Source organism: Dryobates pubescens, chromosome 30 (assembly GCF_014839835.1).
Source record: "Dryobates pubescens isolate bDryPub1 chromosome 30, bDryPub1.pri, whole genome shotgun sequence".
In the NCBI taxonomy this organism is placed as follows: Eukaryota; Metazoa; Chordata; class Aves; order Piciformes; family Picidae; genus Dryobates; species Dryobates pubescens.
In genome coordinates this window covers 13,218,724-13,237,352 of record NC_071641.1, presented here as the reverse complement: position 1 = coordinate 13,237,352, position 18,629 = coordinate 13,218,724, and the positions used below count along the sequence as shown (strand labels likewise).

The following is an 18,629-nucleotide window of genomic DNA, read 5'->3' as shown; positions in this document are numbered from 1 at the left end:
CCTTGTTGAACACTTTCCAAGGGCTAACAACTGTCTCTGGGAAGGACTTTCTCCTCACCTCCAGCCTAAACCTTCCCTGGCACAGCTTGAGACTGTGTCCTCTTGTTCTGGTGCTGGGTGCCTGGGAGAAGAGACCAACCCCCACCTGGCTACAGCCTCCCTGCAGGGAGTTGTACACAGCAAGAAGGTCTCCCCTGAGCCTCCTCTTCTGCAGGCTAAGCAACCCCAGCTCCCTCAGCCTCTCCTCACAGGGCTGTGCTCCAGACCCCTCCCCAGCCTTGTTGCCCTTCTCTGGACACCTTCAAGAGTCTCAATGTCCTGCTTAAACTGAGGGGCCCAGAACTGGACACAGGACTCAAGGTGTGGTGCTGCCCAGGGAGGTGGTGGAGTCCCCATCCCTGGAGGTGTTCAGGAGATTGGACGTGGCACTTGGTGCTGTGGTCTAGTGGTCATGAGGTCTTGGGTGACAGGCTGGACTTGATGATCTTTGAGGTCTCTTCCAACCTTATTGATCCTATGACTCATGAGGTTAGTTTGGAGCTTAGGGCCAGATGCTTGTTTTTAACCTTGTAAAACATGAGCCCCAGCTTTCTGGAGTGATCTTGCTGCAAATGCCTGCAGCTTTAACAGAGCACACCCAAGTCATGAGAGACTGTAAAACTGCAGCTGGAAAGCATGAGAAATTCACCTTCCTGAGTGGTTTATTTTTGTTCTGAGGTAAGGATACTCTTTATTTTAGGGTTATTATGGGAACTACCTGGCCTTCAGCACTCTCAGGTAATTGCCACTAAGTGAGCATTGCCTGAGAGGATGTCCTGTCCCCATCCAACATGGGGATTACGTGGACACAGCAGCTAATTTAGTGTTTCCTGGGGCTCAGACAGAGCAAACATTCTGCAGCACTAAAGCCAACAATCTGCAGTGTTGTAAAAATCCTCTCAAGCTTATCAGTGAGCACTGTGGGGCTTGATTTTCATTTTGACTGATGAAATGATCCTGGCAACACTGCCCTGATCCCTGACGTCTTAGGCACATAAGCTGTAATGAGGACGGGGGGACCCGAGGAAAGGCAACATCAGCTACCTGAGGGGGGGTGAAAATAACACTTGCAGATTGTTCTCTGCATGTGGAACAGAAATCCATCCCTGGAGGTGAAATGGGAACATCAGCTTCCTGTGGGATGGAAGTAATGTGAAATGTGGAACAAGAGCTGGGTTTTTCTCATCACAAAATCTGCCACCGTTCAGAGGCGGAGAGGGCTGGAGGACAAACGCTGCTGGTGGGCTCTCTTCCACTGAAACTCCAGGTCTGCTGCTCCTGATTTCCAAAGGAATCAATAAAATGGTAATGCTGGCTGCAAGCTTGGGGGGGTTGTGTATGAACTGGGTGATACTCAAATGCACTGCTTGAGAGCAGTGGAGTTGTGGTGAGGGACAGACCGGTGGCATTGCCCTGCCCTGCCACCTCCATCCCACCTCCCTTGTCCCGATGTCAAAAGCCTTATATCTGACTAAAAAAAGTAAGCCCTAAGGGATTTGCTGAGGGGTTTTTCATTGTTTGTGCTTTCCTTCCCCTCCTCCCATAGTTCTTGATTCTGCTGTGATGTCTTCAGATGCATCTCCACCACCTCTTGCCCTGAAAGATGTTGAGCTCTGGGCGCTCAAAGCCACCTGCCGAATATTTTCATGTTCCCTCCCTCTTCCTCTCTTTCCCCTCCCAAAGCTCACTCCACCCATTCACATGAGGAAATCCTGAGCTGCATGGTGCTCTAAGGGGTGGGAAAAGGCAGTGATCTCTTCTACCCTTTGCAGCTGAAATGAGGTAAACACAGCCCACGCAGGAGATGTCTTTGCGCAAAACAGTCCCAAGGTTCCCATCGTTGGGAGTGAATGCTGCAGGCAGCAGCAGGCTGGCATCTGGTGGTGCAAAAGCAAATAGGAACCCAGAGATGTCCCTGCACTTTTTGTCTTCTCTAGTTGTGCACTGGCTGGGAACATTGGGGTAGAACAGCAAGACTGGGGAATTAGAGGGAAAGTCGTGCCACTGCTTCCCTGGTCTCCACTTCAGTGTTTTTGCATGGGATTTGGAGGGTGTTGTAGGAGGAGCAGGGGAGGGAGCTGGGGTTGTTCAGCCTGGAGAAGAGAAGGCCAAGGGGAGATATTACTGCTCTACTACAGCCTGGAGTGAGGCTGGGGTTGGTTTCTTCTCCCAAGTAGCCAGGGATAGGATTAGAGGGAAATGCATTTGTTTTGTGCCGGGGAGGTTTAGGTTGGATAGTGGGAACGATTTCCTTACTGCAGGAGTGGCCAGGCATTGGAACAGGCTGCCCAGGGAGGTGGTAGAGTCACAGTCCCTGGAGGTGTTCAAGAAATGTGTGGGCATGGCCCTCTAGGATATAGTTCAGTGGTCATAGCAGTTGGGTTATGGTTGGAGTCAATCTTAAAGGTGTTTTCCAACCTTAATGACTCTGTGATCCTTCCACCGTTCCATTCCCAACCAGGCTGACCTCACAACTGGAAAACTGGGCTTGCATCAGTTAGAAAACCTTTCACTGAAAGGTGCAGCAAAAGCAACATTTTCCCTTCCCCTTCAGTCCTGAGAGCTGGCAGCCCCAGCTTTGTCCTCTGTGGCTGGTGTGTGGTGAGAGGACAGCTCTGCAGTTCAGGTTTCTCCCTTCGCGTGACGTGTACACGGGCAGCTCTGCTCTCCCCTCTGTCTCTGTCCTCTGAGTGTGTACTGGGGTATGGATTTGAGGAGTTTCTGACACTTTGAAACTTGCCTTTTATTTAAAGTTTAATATAAATGTTTTGCTCCAGGCTGGCTAAAAAAGTGATCTAGGAACAGTAGGGATTTCTTGGGGAAGTCTGAAAGGTCTGGGCTGGGCTTTCTTCAGTAGGTTGGCTTCTTGTTTGTTCTAATTTGCCTCTTGGAATCCAGCTGCCTCTTTCCCTCTGGCCAAATGGCTTTCATTTGGTGCAGTTGCCTCTGAGATCAAGGATTACCTCTTTGACAGCACAACAGGTAATGGGCACAAAACTGAACACAGGAAGGTCCATCTGAACGTGAGGAAGAGCTTCTTCACAGTATCACCAAGGTTGGAAGAGACCTCAAAGATCATTGAGTCCAAGCTGTCACCATAGACCTCATGACTAGACCATGGCACCAAGTGCCACATCCAGTCCCCTCTTGAACACCTCCAGGGATGGTGACTCCACCACCTCCCTGGGCAGCACATTCCAATGGCTAACAACTCTCTCTGGGAAGAACTTTCTCCTCACCTTGAGCCTAAACTTCCCCTGGCACAGCTTGAGACTGTGTCCTCTTGTTCTGGTGCTGATTGCCTGGGAGAAGAGACCAACCCCCACCTGGCTACAACCTCCCTTCAGGGAGTTGGAGAGAGCAATGAGGTCTCCCCTGATCCTTCTCTTCTCCAGGCTAAACAACCCCAGCTCCCTCAGCCTCTCCTCACAAGGCTGTGCTGAAGGCCTCTCCCCAGCCTCCTTGCCCTTCTCTGGACACCTTCAAGTGTCTCAATGTCCTTCTTAAACTGAGGGACCCAGAACTGGACACAGGACTGAAGGTGCATCCTAACCAGTGCAGTGTACAGGGGCACAATGACCTCCCTGCTCCTGCTGGCCACACTGTTCCTGCTGCAGGCCAGGATGCCCTTGGCCTTCTTGGCCCCCTGGGCACACTGCTGGCTCATGTTTAGGCAGCTGTCAATCAGTACCCCCAGGTCCCTCTCTGCCTGGCAGCTCTCAGCCACTCTGACCCCAGCCTGTAGCTCTGCCTGGGGTTGCTGTGGCCAAAGTGCAGCCCCTGGCACTTGGACTTGTTGAATGCCATCCTGTTGGCCTCTGCCCATCTGTGCAGTTGGTCGAGGTCCCTCTGCAGAGCCCTTCAGCCCTCTAACTGACCAACATCTGCTCCCAGCTTGGTGTCATCTGCAAACTTGCTGATGACTGACTCAACCCCCTCATCCATATCATCAATGAAGATGTTAAAGAGCACAGGGCCCAGCACTGATCCCTGGGGCACACCACTGGTGCCTGGCTGCCAGCTGGCTGTGGCACCATTCACCACCACTCTCTGGGCTCAGCCTCCAGCCAGTTCCTAACCCAGCTCAGAGAGCTGCTGTCCAAGCCAGGGGCTGACAGCTTGGCCAGGAGTTTGCTGTGGGGGATGGTGTCAAAGGCCTTGCTGAAGTCCAGGCAGACCACATCCACAGCCCTCCCCACATCCACCAGATCATAGAAGGAGATCAGGTTGGAGAGGCAGGACCTGCCCTTCCTAAACCCATGCTGGCTGTTCTTGCAGGGTGGTGGAGCACTAGAGCAGGCTGCCCAGAGAAGTGGTAGAGTCTCCACCTCTGGAGTTACTCAAAACCTGCCTGGATGGTGTCTTGTGCACCCTGCTGTAGGTGAAGCTGCTCTGGCAGGGAGGCTGGAGGAGATGAGCTCCAGGGGCTCTTTCCACCCCCCCTATCATTCTGTGATTCATTCCATCCATCTGCATCTTCTCTGCCTTGGCATGGGAGCAGGAGAGCACAAATAGTTCTTGTTTATGAGGTGTGCTGGGGCAAAGGCTGAGGAGCAACTTGAGAAATGGTTTAAGAGCAGCTGGGATGTGGCAGTGAGGTGTCAGCCAGGTGCATGCCAACAGGTAACACTTGTAGTTCACTGTTTGTTAGGTTATGCCTATTGGAGAAGCTGATAAATATCCATGACAGTTATTTTCTGTATTTCCCTGTTTCAGGGACAAAATAAACCCTGAGCAAAGCTCTGGTTGAAGGCCAACAGGAAGGTCCATAACTGGGAGATCACAGAACCACAGAATGTTAGAGGTTGGAAGGAACCTCCATAGATTGAGTCCAAGCCCCCTGCCAGAGCAGGATCACCCAGGGGAGTCTGCACAGGGATGCATCCAGGGGGGGTTTGAAAGCCTCCAGGGAAGGAGACTCCACAACCCCCCTGGGCAGCCTGCTCCAGGGCTCTGGCACCCTCACTGCAAAGAAGTTTGTCCTCATGTTGAGCTGAAACCTTCTGTGTTCCAGTTTGTATCCCTTGTTCCTTGGCTTATCACTGTGCACCACCCAAAAGAGCTTGGCCCCCTCCCCTTGACACCCACCCCTCAGATACTGATAGACATTGATCAGATCCCTCTCAGCCTTCTCCTCTCCAGGCTAAACAGCCCCAGGGCTCTCAGTCTCTCTTCATAGGGCAGATGCTCAAGTCCTTTGCAAAGAGAGACTGAGAGCCCTGGGGCTTTTTGGTCCAGACAAGAGAAGACTGAGAGGGGATTTAATAAATGTTTATAACTAGCTGAGGGCTGGGGGTCAGAGGGAGGGGACAGGCTCTGCTCACCTGCACCCTGGGACAGGGCAAGGGGCAATGGATATCAACTCCAGCACAGGAGGTTCCACCTCAACATGAGGAGGAACTTCTGCACTGTGAGGGTCACAGAGCCCTGGAGCAGGCTGCCCAGGGAGGTTGTGGAGTCTCCTTCCCTGGAGCCTTTCCAGCCCCATCTGGATGTGTTCCTGTGTGACCTGTGCTGGATTCTATGGTCCTGCTCTGGCAGGGGTTGGACTGGATGATCTCCAGAGGTCCCTTCCAACTCCTAACATCCTGGGGGCTCTGTCTGTGGGGGTTGTGTCACTTTGCTGACGTGCAGTTCTTCCCCCCAGGATGCTTCGCCTTCGGCTGCAGCCGGTGGCCGCAGGGCTGTTGGCCGTTGCTGTGTCTGGGGGGGGGCTGTGTCTGGGGGGGGGCTGTGTCTGGGGGGGGGCTGTGTCTGGGGGGGGCTGTGTCTGGGGGGGGCTGTGTCTGGGGGGGCTGTGTCTGGGGGGGCTGTGTCTGGGGGGGCTGTGTCTGTGGCTGTGTCACTTTGCTGACGTGCAGTTCTTCCCCCCAGGATGCTTCGCCTTCGGCTGCAGCCGGTGGCCGCAGGGCTGTTGGCCGTTGCTGTGTCTGGGGGGGGGGCTGTGTCTGGGGGGGCTGTGTCTGGGGGGGCTGTGTCTGGGGGGGGGCTGTGTCTGGGGGGGCTGTGTCTGGGGGCGCTGTGTCTGGGGGGGCTGTGTCTGTGGCTGTGTCACTTTGCTGACGTGCAGTTCTTGCCCCCAGGATGCTTCGCCTTCGGCTGCAGCCAGTGGCCGCAGGGCTGTTGGCCGTTGCTGTGTCTGGGGGGGGCTGTGTCTGGGGGGGGCTGTGTCTGGGGGGGGCTGTGTCTGGGGGGGGCTGTGTCTGGGGGGGCTGTGTCTGTGGCTGTGTCACTTTGCTGACGTGCAGTTCTCGCCCCCCAGGATGCTTCGCCTTCGGCTGCAGCCGGTGGCCGCAGGGCTGTTGGCCGTTGCTGTGTCTGGGGGGGGCTGTGTCTGGGGGGGCTGTGTCTGGGGGGGGGCTGTGTCTGGGGGGGGCTGTGTCTGGGGGGGCTGTGTCTGGGGGGGGGCTATGTCTGGGGGGGCTGTGTCTGGGGGGGCTGTGTCTGGGGGGGCTGTGTCTGTGGCTGTGTCACTTTGCTGACGTGCAGTTCTTGCCCCCCAGGATGCTTCGCCTTCGGCTGCAGCCGGTGGCCGCAGGGCTGTTGGCCATTGCTGTGTCTTTGGGGGGGCTGTGTCTGGGGGGGCTGTGTCTGGGGGGGCTGGGGCTGTGGCTGTGTCACTTTGCTGATGTGCAGCTCTTCCCCCCAGGATGCTTCGCCTTCGGCTGCAGCCGGTGGCTGCAGGGCTGTTGGCCGTTGCTGTGTCTGGGGGGGGCTGTGTCTGGGGGGGGCTGTGTCTGGGGGGGGCTGTGTCTGGGGGGGCTGTGTCTGGGGGGGCTGTGTCTGGGGGGGGCTGTGTCTGGGGGGGCTGTGTCTGGGGGGGCTGTGTCTGGGGGGGGGCTGTGTCTGGGGGGGGCTGTGTCTGGGGGGGCTGTGTCTGGGGGGGCTGTGTCTGTGGCTGTGTCACTCTGCTGACGTGCAGTTCTTGCCCCCAGGATGCTTCGCCTTCGGCTGCAGCCGGTGGCCGCAGGGCTGTTGGCCGTTGCTCGGCGCTCCCACGGCACGGCACAGCGGCTCCCCGGGGCCAGGCGCCGGCTGGCGGTGGCAGCAGCTTTCCTGGGGACCACTGCAGCGACAGCCAGTGCCAGATTCCTGTGGCACAGGTAATGTATATGGGGGTGTGGGGGTGGTGGTATTTTGTGCCTGAGACCTCGGGCTGCTTCTGCCCTGTGCTAAGTACCTGTGGGTACCACAGGCTGTGTAGCCTGCAGGAGAGCAGCCTGGGAGGGACTCTTCTCAATGCTCAGCAAGAGGTAAAAGGTGGAGGGCTCTGGAGGATGGGGTCAGACCCTTGTCGGTGAGGCATGGTGGCAGGACAAAGGACAGTGGACACAAACTGTAGCCCAAAAGGTTCTGTGTGAACAGGAGGGGGAACATCTTCACTGTGTGGGTGCTGGATCCCTGGAGCAGGCTGCCCAGAGGGGCTGTGGAGTCTCCTTCTCTGGAGAGATTCCACAGTCACCTGGCCATTGTGATCCTGGGCAAGCTGCTGTGGGTGCCCCTGCTTTAGTAGGGGGGTTGGACTGGATGATCTCCAGAAGGTCCCTTCCAGCCCTGACCATGCTGGGTTTCTGTTAGTGTTTGTCCTGCTGTTGCTGGATGGAGGGGACAGGTGTTGGTGGCTCCCTGTGGAGCTGCTTTGCTGCTGTGAGTCATCAGATGCAACAAAGCTCAGTGCAGAAGAGTTTTCTTCTGTTGCTGTCCTCACATGGGTTGTTCACTCTTGGTGAGATTTGCTGCCTGCCTGCTCCCTGCATGGTGATGCTGTGTGGGTATGTGGTGCTGTGCAGAGAGAAGTCAATTGTTTTGGGTGAGAACATGACGCTTTCAGCTTCTGAGAGAGTTGCCAGTGACAGGACACTTGGCCAGGAAATGCTGCTCTGGTTTGCTTTGTGCTCTGCTGGCAGAAGAGAAGGGGATGGTCCATCTTTCGGTGGTGAGATAGCTGCATGCAGGCCTTAGGAGGTTTTTAAGGACCACAGTTTGAGCATGCTTACTCATGGGCTGTGAGGCTGGAAGGTCACTCCCATAACTGTGAGGAGAAAGGGAATGTCTGTGCTTGCCTGAGGTCACCCCCACTGAACCCATGGCCTATGCCATGTTGGAAATAAATGGAAGATTCCCTTCTCTTGCCTTAAATTGTGGGAGCAGTGTGGCACCAGCAGTGTCACTCAAGCTCATGGCTGAAATTAGAGTCTGAAAATGAAGGCTTTGCTGAAAACCTGTTTCCCTCTCTGCAGAGATCCAGAATCCACCTGGACACAGTCCTAAGCAACCTGCTGTGGGTGACCCTGCTTTTGCAGGGAGGAGGGACTAGATGATCCCCAGAGGACCCTTCCAGCCCCAAACATGGGGGGATTTTTTTTCATCCCAACAGTTAGGTGATTTATTGCTGCCTCTCTGCTCACCTGTGCTGTGCTAGAGGGCTGTAGTTGTAAGGCAGCAGGAGGCAGATGATGATAATTGTTCTGGTGGTTCCTGTCAGACCATGAGCTCTGCTAGGAGCTGCTCAGGCTGAAGAACAGCTCCATGATCCAGCACAGTGTCATCTTCTGCTGCATTCTGCTAATAGCCTGAACTGTGTAGTGCTGCTGCATCCACAGGACCTCTGCAGGGAGGGCCAGGATAAGACCTCTTCAGGCAGGGAAGGGAGCATGGCTTTTGGCACTTCAAATACTGGAAGCGTGATTGCAAGGGCTGCAGGACATCATGTCTGACAGGCTGGGCAGCAGCTGGCTTCAGAGCAGCCCTGAAGAGAAGGACTTGGGGGTGCTGGGGGAGGAGAAGCTCAGCATGAGCCAGCAGTGAGCACTTGCAGCCCAGAGAGCCAAGCAGAGCCTGGGCTGTGGGAAAACTGTGATGAATCTGTGAACCTTTTGATGGGCCAAGAAGAGATTGACCCATAAAGTATTGCTGTGTATCTGTGAGAAAAGAGTGTCATGAACCCATGAATGAATACATTGTCATGTACCTTAGAGTGTCTGGAAAGTCCCTGGAATGATGTGTATTTAGCATAGGATAGAATAGACCAGGTTGGAAGAGACCTTCAAGATCATTGAGTCCAACCTATCATCCAACACCACCTAATCAACTAACCCATGGCACCAAGTGCCCCATCCAGGCTTGTCTTAAACACTTCCAGTGATGGGGACTCCACCACCTCCCTGGGCAGCACATCCCAATGGCCAATCTCTCTTGCTGGGAAGAATTTCTTCCAGCCTGAACCTCCCCTGGCACAGCTTGAGACTGTGTCCTCTTGTTCTGGTGCTGCTTGCCTGGGAGAAGAGACCAACCCCCACCTGGCTACAACCTCCCTTCAGGTAGCTGTAGAGAGCAAGAAGGTCTCCCCTGAGCCTCCTCTTCTCCAGGCTAAGCAACCCCAGCTCCCTCAGCCTCTCCTCACAGGGCTGTGCTCCAGACCCCTCCCCAGCTTTGTTGCCCTTTTCTGGACACCTGGGCCCCCACTCTGAGGAGCCCAGAACTGGACACAGGACTCAAGGTGTGGCCTAACCAGTGCTGAGCACAGGGCACAATGACCTCCCTGCTCCTGCTGGCCACACTGTTCCTGATGCAGGCCAGGATGCCATTGGCCCTCTTGGCTGCCTGGGCACACTGCAGGCTCATGTTCAGCCTACCATCAACCAGCACCCCCAGGTCCCTCTCTGCCTGGCAGCTCTCAGCCACTCTGACCCCAGCCTGTAGCTCTGCCTGGGGTTGCTGTGGCCAATGTGCAGCCCCTGGCACTTGGATGTGTTCAATCTCCTGCCCTTGGCCTCTGCCCATCTGCCCAGCCTGTCCAGATCCCTCTGCAGAGCTCTCCTACTCTCTAACAGATCAACTCCTGCCCCCAGCTTGGTGTCATCTGGAAATTTACTGCTGATGAACTCAATGCCCTCATCCAGATCATCAATAAAGATATTGAAGAGGCTGGGGCCCAGCACTGATCCCTGGGGCACACCACTGGTGTAGTTTGTTTAAGGCTGAGAAACTGCAAGAAGAGGAAACCTGGACTCAGTTCAGCAGGGAACTGTAGCAATGCTGTCACTGACCAGGAAGAATCTTGAGACAAGTTTGTGATCCCATCAGACGCAGCCTCACTGCCATAACATCCATACAAAGAGGGGTTGCTTGCTGGAATAATCAGAGTCTGTTGTCTCTGTACTCTGCTTGCATTTATTTTTGTCACTTTGGCCCTCACCCTTCTCCCTACACAGAGACACTGGGCTGCACCGAGGGAAGCACAGCCAGCAGGGCCAGGGAGGGGATTCTCCCCCTCTGCTCTGCTGAGACCCCACCTGGAGCACTGCTCCAGTTCTGGAGCCCCTAGTACAGGAAGGATCTGGAGGTGCTGGAAGGTGTCCAGAGAAGGGCCATGAGGATGAGCAGAGGGCTGGAGCTGCTCTGCTATGGAGACAGACTGAGGGAGTTGGGGCTGTTCAGTCTGGAGAGGAGAAGGCTCCCAGAGGACCTTCTTGAGGCCTTCCAGTATCTGAGGGGGCTACAGGAAATCTGGGGAGAGACTTTTGAGGGTGTCAGGGAGTGATTGGACTAGGGGGACTGGGGAAAAATCTAGAAATGGGTGGGTTCAGGTTGGATGTGAGGAAGAAGCTCTTCCCCATGAGGGTTTTGAGACACTGGCACAGGTTGCCCAGGGAGGTGGTGGAAGCCTCACTCATGCCAGGCTGGATGTGGCTGTGAGCAGCCTGCTGTAGCGTGAGGTGTCCTTGGCCATGGCAGGGGGTTGGAGCTGGCTGAGCCTTGAGGTCCCTTCCAACCCTGACAGTTCTATGGTTATGCAAAGCTGTACCAACCCCCCAGAGCTGCTGTCTCCCTCCTGCAGCAGGGTCAGCCCTGCTCCTAAAATGAGCCACGTTGTCTGTCCTTGGGTGTTAGTAGGAGGAAGGTGTTTCCTCCAGCAGAGAGCTGCTAATGGTATGTGGAATGCTAGGTCAGGAGTGATATCAAGGAGGGATTTTTGGCTCCTAGAGTCCTTGGCTGTTCCTTGGAGTCCCTGGGTGCTGTGGCCAGCCTTGACCTTGCTCAGCTGAGAATGCTGATAAAAATCTGGTGAAGGGGAGGGGCAGCCTCTTTGGACTAGTTTGGCCTGTGGTTTCCCCAGTCCTCAGCAATCTGGAGAGAGTGACTTCCTGTTCCTGTTGTTTTTCTTTCCTTGCTGTGTTCTCTTTGTCATTTACAAATAGGTGAAGCACTAAAGAGAATTGGAAGTATTCCTTTTCTGTGTGAGCCGTGACATAAATCCTTGATGCTGATAACTGGAAGGGAGAAGCACAGCCAGGCTTGAGATATTAATGTAATTATTTGGTGTACAGGAGGAGGAACAAAACTTATGCTTGGTGTAGAAAAATGCTTCGTGCTGACACTGGGGAGTTCTAAACAGAGTGCCTTAGGCATTTTAATGCTGTGCTTAAATAAATGTGCAGTTGCTCAGCCGTCCTCTCCTTCAGCTTTCACCGCGTGGAAATTGGGTGATGAGGTTCATAGAATCACAGAATGCTCTGGGCTGGAAGGGATCTGAAAGATTGTCCCTTGCCATGGGCACCAGCCCAGGTTTCTCAGGGCCTCATCCAACCTGTCTTCAAACACCACCTGGGCATCCATGTTATCACAGTCTCACAGTATCGCCAAGGTTGGAAGAGACCTCAAGGACCATCGAGTCCAAGCTGTCACCACAGCCCTCATGACTAAACCATGGCACCAAGTGCCACATCCAATCCCCTCTTGAACACTTCCAGGGATGGTGACTCCACCACCTCCCTGGGCAGCACATTCCAACAGCTAACAGCTCTCTCTGGGAAGAACTTTCTCCTCACCTCCAGCCTAAACCTCCCCTGGCACAGCTTGAGACTGTGTCCTCTTGTTCTGGTGCTGCTTGCCTGGGAGGAGAGACCAACCCCCTCCTGGCTACAACCTCCCTTCAGGTAGTTGTAGACAGCAATGAGGTCTCCCCTGAGCCTCCTCTTCTCCAGGCTAAGCAACCCCAGCTCCTTCAGCCTCTCCTTGTAGGGCTTGTGCTTGAAGCCTCTCCCCAGCTTTTTTGCCCTTCTCTGGACAACTTCAAGGCTCTCAACCTCCTTCCTAAACTGAGGGGCCCAGAACTGGACACAGGACTCAAGGTGTGGCCTAACCAATGCAGAGTCCAGGGGCACAATGACTTCCCTGCTCTTGCAGGCCACACTATTCCTAGTGCAGGCAAGGATGCCATTGGCCTTCTTGGCCACCTGGGCACACTGCTGGCTCATGTTCTCCCTGGGCACCCTGTTCCTGTGTCTCACCACCCTTGCTGTAACGAATTTCTTCCTAATCTCCACTCTGAATCTGCCCTCCTCAAGCTTCAATCTGTTCCCTCTCATCCTGTCACTGCAAGCCCTTGTAGAAAGTCCCTGTCTGGCTTTCTTGTAGCCCCCTTCAGGCATTGAAAGGCTGCTATGAGGTTTCCCTGGAGCCTTCCCTTTTCCATGCTGAACAGCCCCAGCACTCTCAGCCTGTCCCCACAGGGGAGGTTCTCCATCTCTCTGATCATCTTTGTAGTCTCCTCTGGACCCACTCCAGCAGTTCCAGGGCCCTCTTATGCAGGGGACACCAGAGCTGGACACAGTGCTCCAGCTGGGGTCTCCTGAGAGCAGAGTGGAGGGACAGAATCCCCTCCCTGGTTCTGCTCAGCACCCTGCTCTAGAGTTGAAGCGTAGGTGAGCGCAAGCGATTGGTAGTGACACCCTGGGTTACTCAGGCAGTTACACCCTGAGTTACTACAGTAAGTAACACTGGATGGAATGAATTAGTTCTAAGAGCCAGGCTACAGGGATGGAGTAAGCAAAGTGTCACTGAAAATGTGATTGTGCAGGCTACTGAGGGAAGTATCAGTGTGCCTCTGGGCATTTACACTTAGTAGTAAGTGCTTCTGATGCCTTAAATGTTGCACTGGTATTTAAATGGGAAACAGGTTAGGGAGATCCTTGGCACAACCAGTTCTGGTGGTGCAGTTAGTCTGTGGTAGGGATGATCTGTGATGGCTGTTTACCTTCACTTAGGGAAGCAGCAGGGCCTTGGTTGTCATGTGGAGTCTGTGGGCTCCAGCAGGTCCTAAGTGTGGCTCTCTTGGCATCACAGAGTTGCTGTCCCTTGGAGGAGGAGTGTGTGGCTGCCTTGTTTCTGCTTAACCTGGGGTGGTCTGTAATCATAGAATCACAGAATGGCTTAGGTTGGAAGGGACCTTAGAGCTCATCCACTGCAACCTCCCTGCCATGGACAGGGAGGCCTCTCAACTAGCCTTGGTTGCTCAAAGCCTTGTCCAGCTTCACCTTGAACACCCCCAGGGAGGGACATTAACAACCTCCACAGGCAACTCATTCCAGAGTCCCACCACCCTCATACTGCACAGAATTACACAGAATCAGCCAGGTTGGAAGAGACCTCCAAGATCCTCAAGTCCAACTGATCACTCAACCCTATTTAATTAACTAGACCATGGCACCAAGTGCCTCATCCAGGCTTTTCTGAGACTCCTCCAGGGACCTTAACCCCACCTGATGAACTTCTTCCCAAGATCCACTATAATCCTACTGTCCCACGGCTCAAAACCATTCCCTCTTGTCCTATCACTTAGACATCCTTATGAGAAGTCCCTTTATAGCCTTCCTGTAGGCTCCCTTGAGGTATTGAGAGATAGGTATAAGGTCCTCTCCAGGCTGAAGAGTCTTAGTTCCCCCAGCCTATCCCCTTTGCAGAGGTGCTCCATCCAGCCCTTGGATCATCCTTGTGGCTCTTCTCTGGACTCTGACAGATCTATTTGCTCCTTATGACACCAGAACTGGGTGCAGTATTTGAGATGGGGGTCTCACAAGAGCAGAGTAAAGGGGCAGAATCCCCTCTCTGGACCTGCTGAGGCTCTTCATTGCCGTTTGAGTAGGGACTGCAGTGAGGAATGCTGTCCTGCAGCCTCTCAGGGAGGTTTTAAGGTGAGCACTTCTCCCTCTTTTTGGTTCCTTCTGATTATTTGTCCTTACGGTTCAGGCATTAAAAATGAATGGGCTGAATCAAGGAGCAGTTGAAAAATCTCTTGCTGCTTGGGCTAGGTAAGTACAGGGAGACAGTGTTAGAGCAGGAGCAGCAATAGAAGGAAGAGAGCCCCTGCCTTGCAGCTTTTTTGTCTCCTGCATGAAGTCCTGTGCAAATGGCCCAAACCTCCTGCACTGCCATGGGGGGAGCAGCTCTGCATCTTTCATCTGTGCTTGGGGTGATGGTTTTGAGCTGAAAGAGGGAGGATTTAGACTAGATGCAAGGACTGAATTTTTTACCCTGAGGGTGGTGAGACACTGGCCCAAGATTGCCCAGAGAGGTGGGAGATGCCCCATGCCTGGAACCATCCCAGGTCAGGTCATTTGGGGCTGTGAGCGACCTGCTCGAGTAGCAGATGTCCCTGCTGGCTGGAGGAGGGCTGGACAGGATGAGCTTTAAAAGGTCCTTCCCAACCCAGACCAGTCTATGATTGTACTTAACAAACCTCTAAACCTAGGGTTTCTATTTCAGAGCCTGTTTCTCATGGTTCTGATGCTGGTGAGCCTTTCTAGGAAGGCTCTATCTGGTGGTGCCTGTGTGGGACCTTAGCCTTTCCGCTGCTTAGCTTGAGGAAGGACAGGATTCCTCAGGTGGGTTCTGGCTGTCATGTGCAGCATGGAACCAGCATATTTCAGATTTGATTCTCTACAGTGTGCTTTGAGCAGCATCAGAAGTCAGTGGTGTGGGCTAGAGAAGTCAAGGACATGCACAGTGGTTGTATGACAGAAGGTAGGTGAGGCTCAGGTTGTGTCCTCCTGAGACGGGAGGTGGGTTGGTGGGACCTTCACGTCAGGTCTGCGTGCTGCAGCTCCAGGTGAGTGTTGGCCTTGTTGCCTTTGCTGCCCTCCTAGAGCTCCTGCTGCCTGCTTTTGGTGGAGTAGATCTCATCTGAATAATCACCTGGCAGGAATTAGCTGATGCTGCTCTCTTCTGCTGTGATGAAGAGTACTTGAGCAATGCAAATAACTGAGCTTAGAAGACTAATGAAGTTTACTCCTTCAAAGCAATAACTTAAACTCTGAGGCTTTCCAGTTGGCAACAGAAGCTATTAAGTATCTGGGCATGGGGATAATGAACTGAATTAATTAATTGAAATAAATCTTGCTGCAGACATTGGCTCATCTAAATGAGGCATTAATAGATGAGAAGTACTGAAGCTCACAGGTTGCAGCAAGCTCAAGGTTTAGTAAAGATGATTCTGTTGCTGGCAGTCATGTCAAACATCTCCAGTTGGGGTTCCAGGTACCAGTGTGCAGTGCTGTGCAGTGGCCAGAGAGAGAGGGTTTATGTCACAAACCTTCCTGGCTGAGTCTGTGGGCATCTGACAGTACTGAAATTGGCAAGTCAGTGCTGAAGCCTGTCAGTCCATCAGCCTGGTATTCAGTGAAATAGGCTGGATGTGGCTGTGAGCAACCTGCTGTGGTGTGAGGTGTCCCTGCCCATGGCAGGGGGGGTGGAACTGGCTGAGCCTTGAGGTCCCTTCCAACCCTGACAATTCTATGACTCTATGAAGTAAGGGGTTAGAGGTACCTTAAAGGAGCACAGAAGGACCCCTGTAAGCAGAGTCTTACCTGATTGGAAGTACTGAGTTGTGCTTAATTTCCTATCCCTCTGCAAATGTATTAGGGGTAAGAATAAGAATGTATTCATCTGGAAGATGCTTACTAAGGTCCTTTGCCAGCAGGGTGTTTGTGTCTTAACATGGTACCTAACAATTATGCTGCAGCTCCTTGACCTTATTCTATGCTCTCCTGCCCTTTGCCCCTGTGTGTAGGTTGAAGCAGTCAAGCTTGAGATCCCTACCTCCCAGCCCTGGCTGTGTGTCCTCATTCTTTGACCAGCTTTCCATTTTCAGGGTCTGCTCCCTGCCAGCAGCTGAGCTGTTTAGGTGCAAGCTGCAGTTTTCATTCCATCTTTACCATTTCTTCTTCTCATTTTCCAGAGTCACAGAATTGTCAGGGTTGGAAGGGACCTCAAGGCTCAGCCAGTTCCAACCCCCTGCCATGGGCAGGGACACCTCACACCACAGCAGGTTGCTCACAGCCACCTCCAGCCTGGCTGCAAACACCTTCAGGGATGAGGCTTCCACCACCTCCCTGGGTAACCTGTGCCAGTCTCTCACTACCCTCCTGGTGAAGAACTTCTTCCTAACATCCACTCTGAACCTACCCACTTCTAGTTTTGCTCCATTCCCCCTAGTCCTATCACTGCTTGATACCCTAGAAAGTCCTTCCCCAGCTTTCCTGTAGGCCCCCTTAAGATACACACTAAGGTCTCCTTGGAGTCTTCTCTTTCTCCACCCATTTCTCCTTCAACCCTCTTGTGTCAAGTGAGCTGCTTTACTGGCAGATCCTCTGGGGAAAGACCCTTTGTCTCCCTTGCTCTGCTGACCTTCACTGCTTTTTGTTTGGCTTTTCTCCACCAGTGCTTCTAGCCTGAGTTTTGAAGCCTGCAGGAGCCCTTAGCTGACTCTGTTTGAGAATGCATTGCTTTCTTGCATCAGTGTCTTAGGGGCTTTAGAGTCATTTGCTCAGAATACATTTTTATGACAGAATTGCTGGAATTCTCTTATGCCAGCTGAAACTGAGGCTGCCAAAGTCTTTGTTCAAGTGGTACAAAGGAAACCACATAAGCCATAGTGAAGGGGGCAGAAGCCTGTTTTCTTCCAGCCATAGATGTGTCAGGTACCACTTAACCTGGTGGAGAAAAGACCCCCAGAATTGCAGCCATTATCCAGGGGAGGCTAGTTTTATTTTGAGAGCTCTGCTCCATTTTTTTTCTTCCTTTCTTTGAGTTCTCTGTGAGAAGTGACAGTCTCAAGAGCTCATCCTTGGGATTGCTGCACTCATGGTTTTCTCTGAAGGCTTGGAGATACTCTGCTCTGAGTGGTGACTTCCAAGAGAACTCTGTCCTTTCAGGTGGCTTTTGGCTTTTGGTTATTTTCACCCTGGAGCATCAGGGGAAGGAAGAGTCCAATGCTGAAGAGTTGTGCCAAAGCCAGAACTGGAGTTGGTTGGGCACACATCTGATGTGCCCTGCAGAGTGGCTTCAGCTGGCCTGCAGAGTTTCAAGCACAGACACTGCTTTGGAACATGTCATTGAAATTGTTTGTGTAGAGAAGCCAAGTGGAAATGCAAGTGGCCAAGAGGGCCAATGGCATCCTGGCCTGCATCAGGAGGAGTGTGGCCAGCAGGAGCAGGGAGGGTCATTGTGCCCTGTGCTCAGCACTGCTGAGGCCACACCTTGAGTCCTGTGTCCAGTTCTGGGGCCCTCAGTTCAAGAAGGACATTGAGACTCTTGAATGTGTCCAGAGAAGGGCAACAAAGCTGGGGAGGGGTCTGGAGCACAGCCCTGTGAGGAGAGGCTGAGGGAGCTGGGGTTGCTTAGCCTGGAGAAGAGGAGGCTCAGGGGAGACCTCATTGCCCTCTACAACTACCTGAAAGGAGGTTGTAGCCAGGTGGGGGTTGGTCTCTTCTCCCAGGCAAGCAGCACCAGAACAAGAGGACACAGTCTCAAGCTGTGCCAGGGGAGGTTTAGGCTGGAGGTGAGGAGGAAGTTCTTCCCTGAGAGAGTTGTTAGCCATTGGGATGTGCGGCCCAGGGAGGTGGTGGAGTCACCATCCCTGGAGGTGTTCAAGAGGGGATTGGATGTGGCACGTGGTGCCATGGTCTAGTCATGAGGTCTGTGGTGACAGGTTGGACTTGATGACCTTTGAGGTCTCTTCCAGCCTTGGTGGTTCTGTGATTCAGTGAAACTGCTTCCCAGCTTGTCCTCGTTTGCTGCAAGGTTGCAGTTAGTCTGCAGCAAGAGACAGGACAAGAGGAAATGACCTCAGGTTGAGCCAGGGGAGCGTTAGGTTGGACTTCAGGAACAATTTCTTCCCCAAAAGGGTTGTCAAGGGTGCCCAGGTCAGTGGTGGAGTCCACATCCCTGGAGGGATTTAAGAGCTGTGTAGATGTGGTGCTGAGGGATGTGATTTAGTGGTGGACTTGGCAGTGCTGGGTTAACAATTGGACTTGGTGGTGTTAAAGGTCTCTCCCAAACTGAACAGTTCCATGACTTTATGGAGACTACCCACTGAATTCTTTGTCAGTTCAGAGGAGAAGCACTGTTTGAACCCTGGGTCTTTAATGTTGCTAGAAATGGCATTTCAACTAGGGCATTTTTGTCTGAAAACACAGCTGCCCTCTGGCAGCCAGGCTCCCCCCAGCTGCCTCCCCTTGGCACGGGGTGCCTGGTGACAGCTGCCCACCTTGCCCTGGGTCCCAGGGGTGCCTTGGCTGTCCTCCAGCAGCTCTCTGGGAAGCAGCATCTCTCCCAGAAGTCAGGTTGTTTAGGAGGGGAGTAGGGGGGATCATTTCCTGGCTCCCTGGAGGAGCTGCAGGTACTGTAACTCTCACTTACTGTTGATCAGTTCCTGATCTGGAAGCTAAGTGCCACGGTACTCATTGGGTGGCCCCTCCTCAGGGCCTGGCCTTCTCATGGCTGTCGCTTTCTTAGGCTGGTCAGGGGGC

At 53.5% G+C, this 18,629-nt stretch overlaps 1 protein-coding gene across 4 annotated transcripts in view; it reads left to right on the top strand.

Moving 5' to 3' along the window:
- Nucleotides 1–18,629, top strand: part of MICU1 (mitochondrial calcium uptake 1) — a 195,507-nt gene that overhangs the window by 17,296 nt on the left and 159,582 nt on the right. For 3 of the 4 annotated variants that reach the window (XM_054174644.1, XM_054174646.1, XM_054174648.1), the window contains exon 1: nt 6,976–7,142. The exons of the other annotated variant lie outside the window; for it this stretch is intronic. In XM_054174644.1, coding sequence (XP_054030619.1) covers nt 6,976–7,142 — 167 coding nt within the window. Of the gene's footprint in view, nt 1–6,975; nt 7,143–18,629 lie in introns of those variants that run through there. 4 annotated transcript variants of the gene reach the window in all.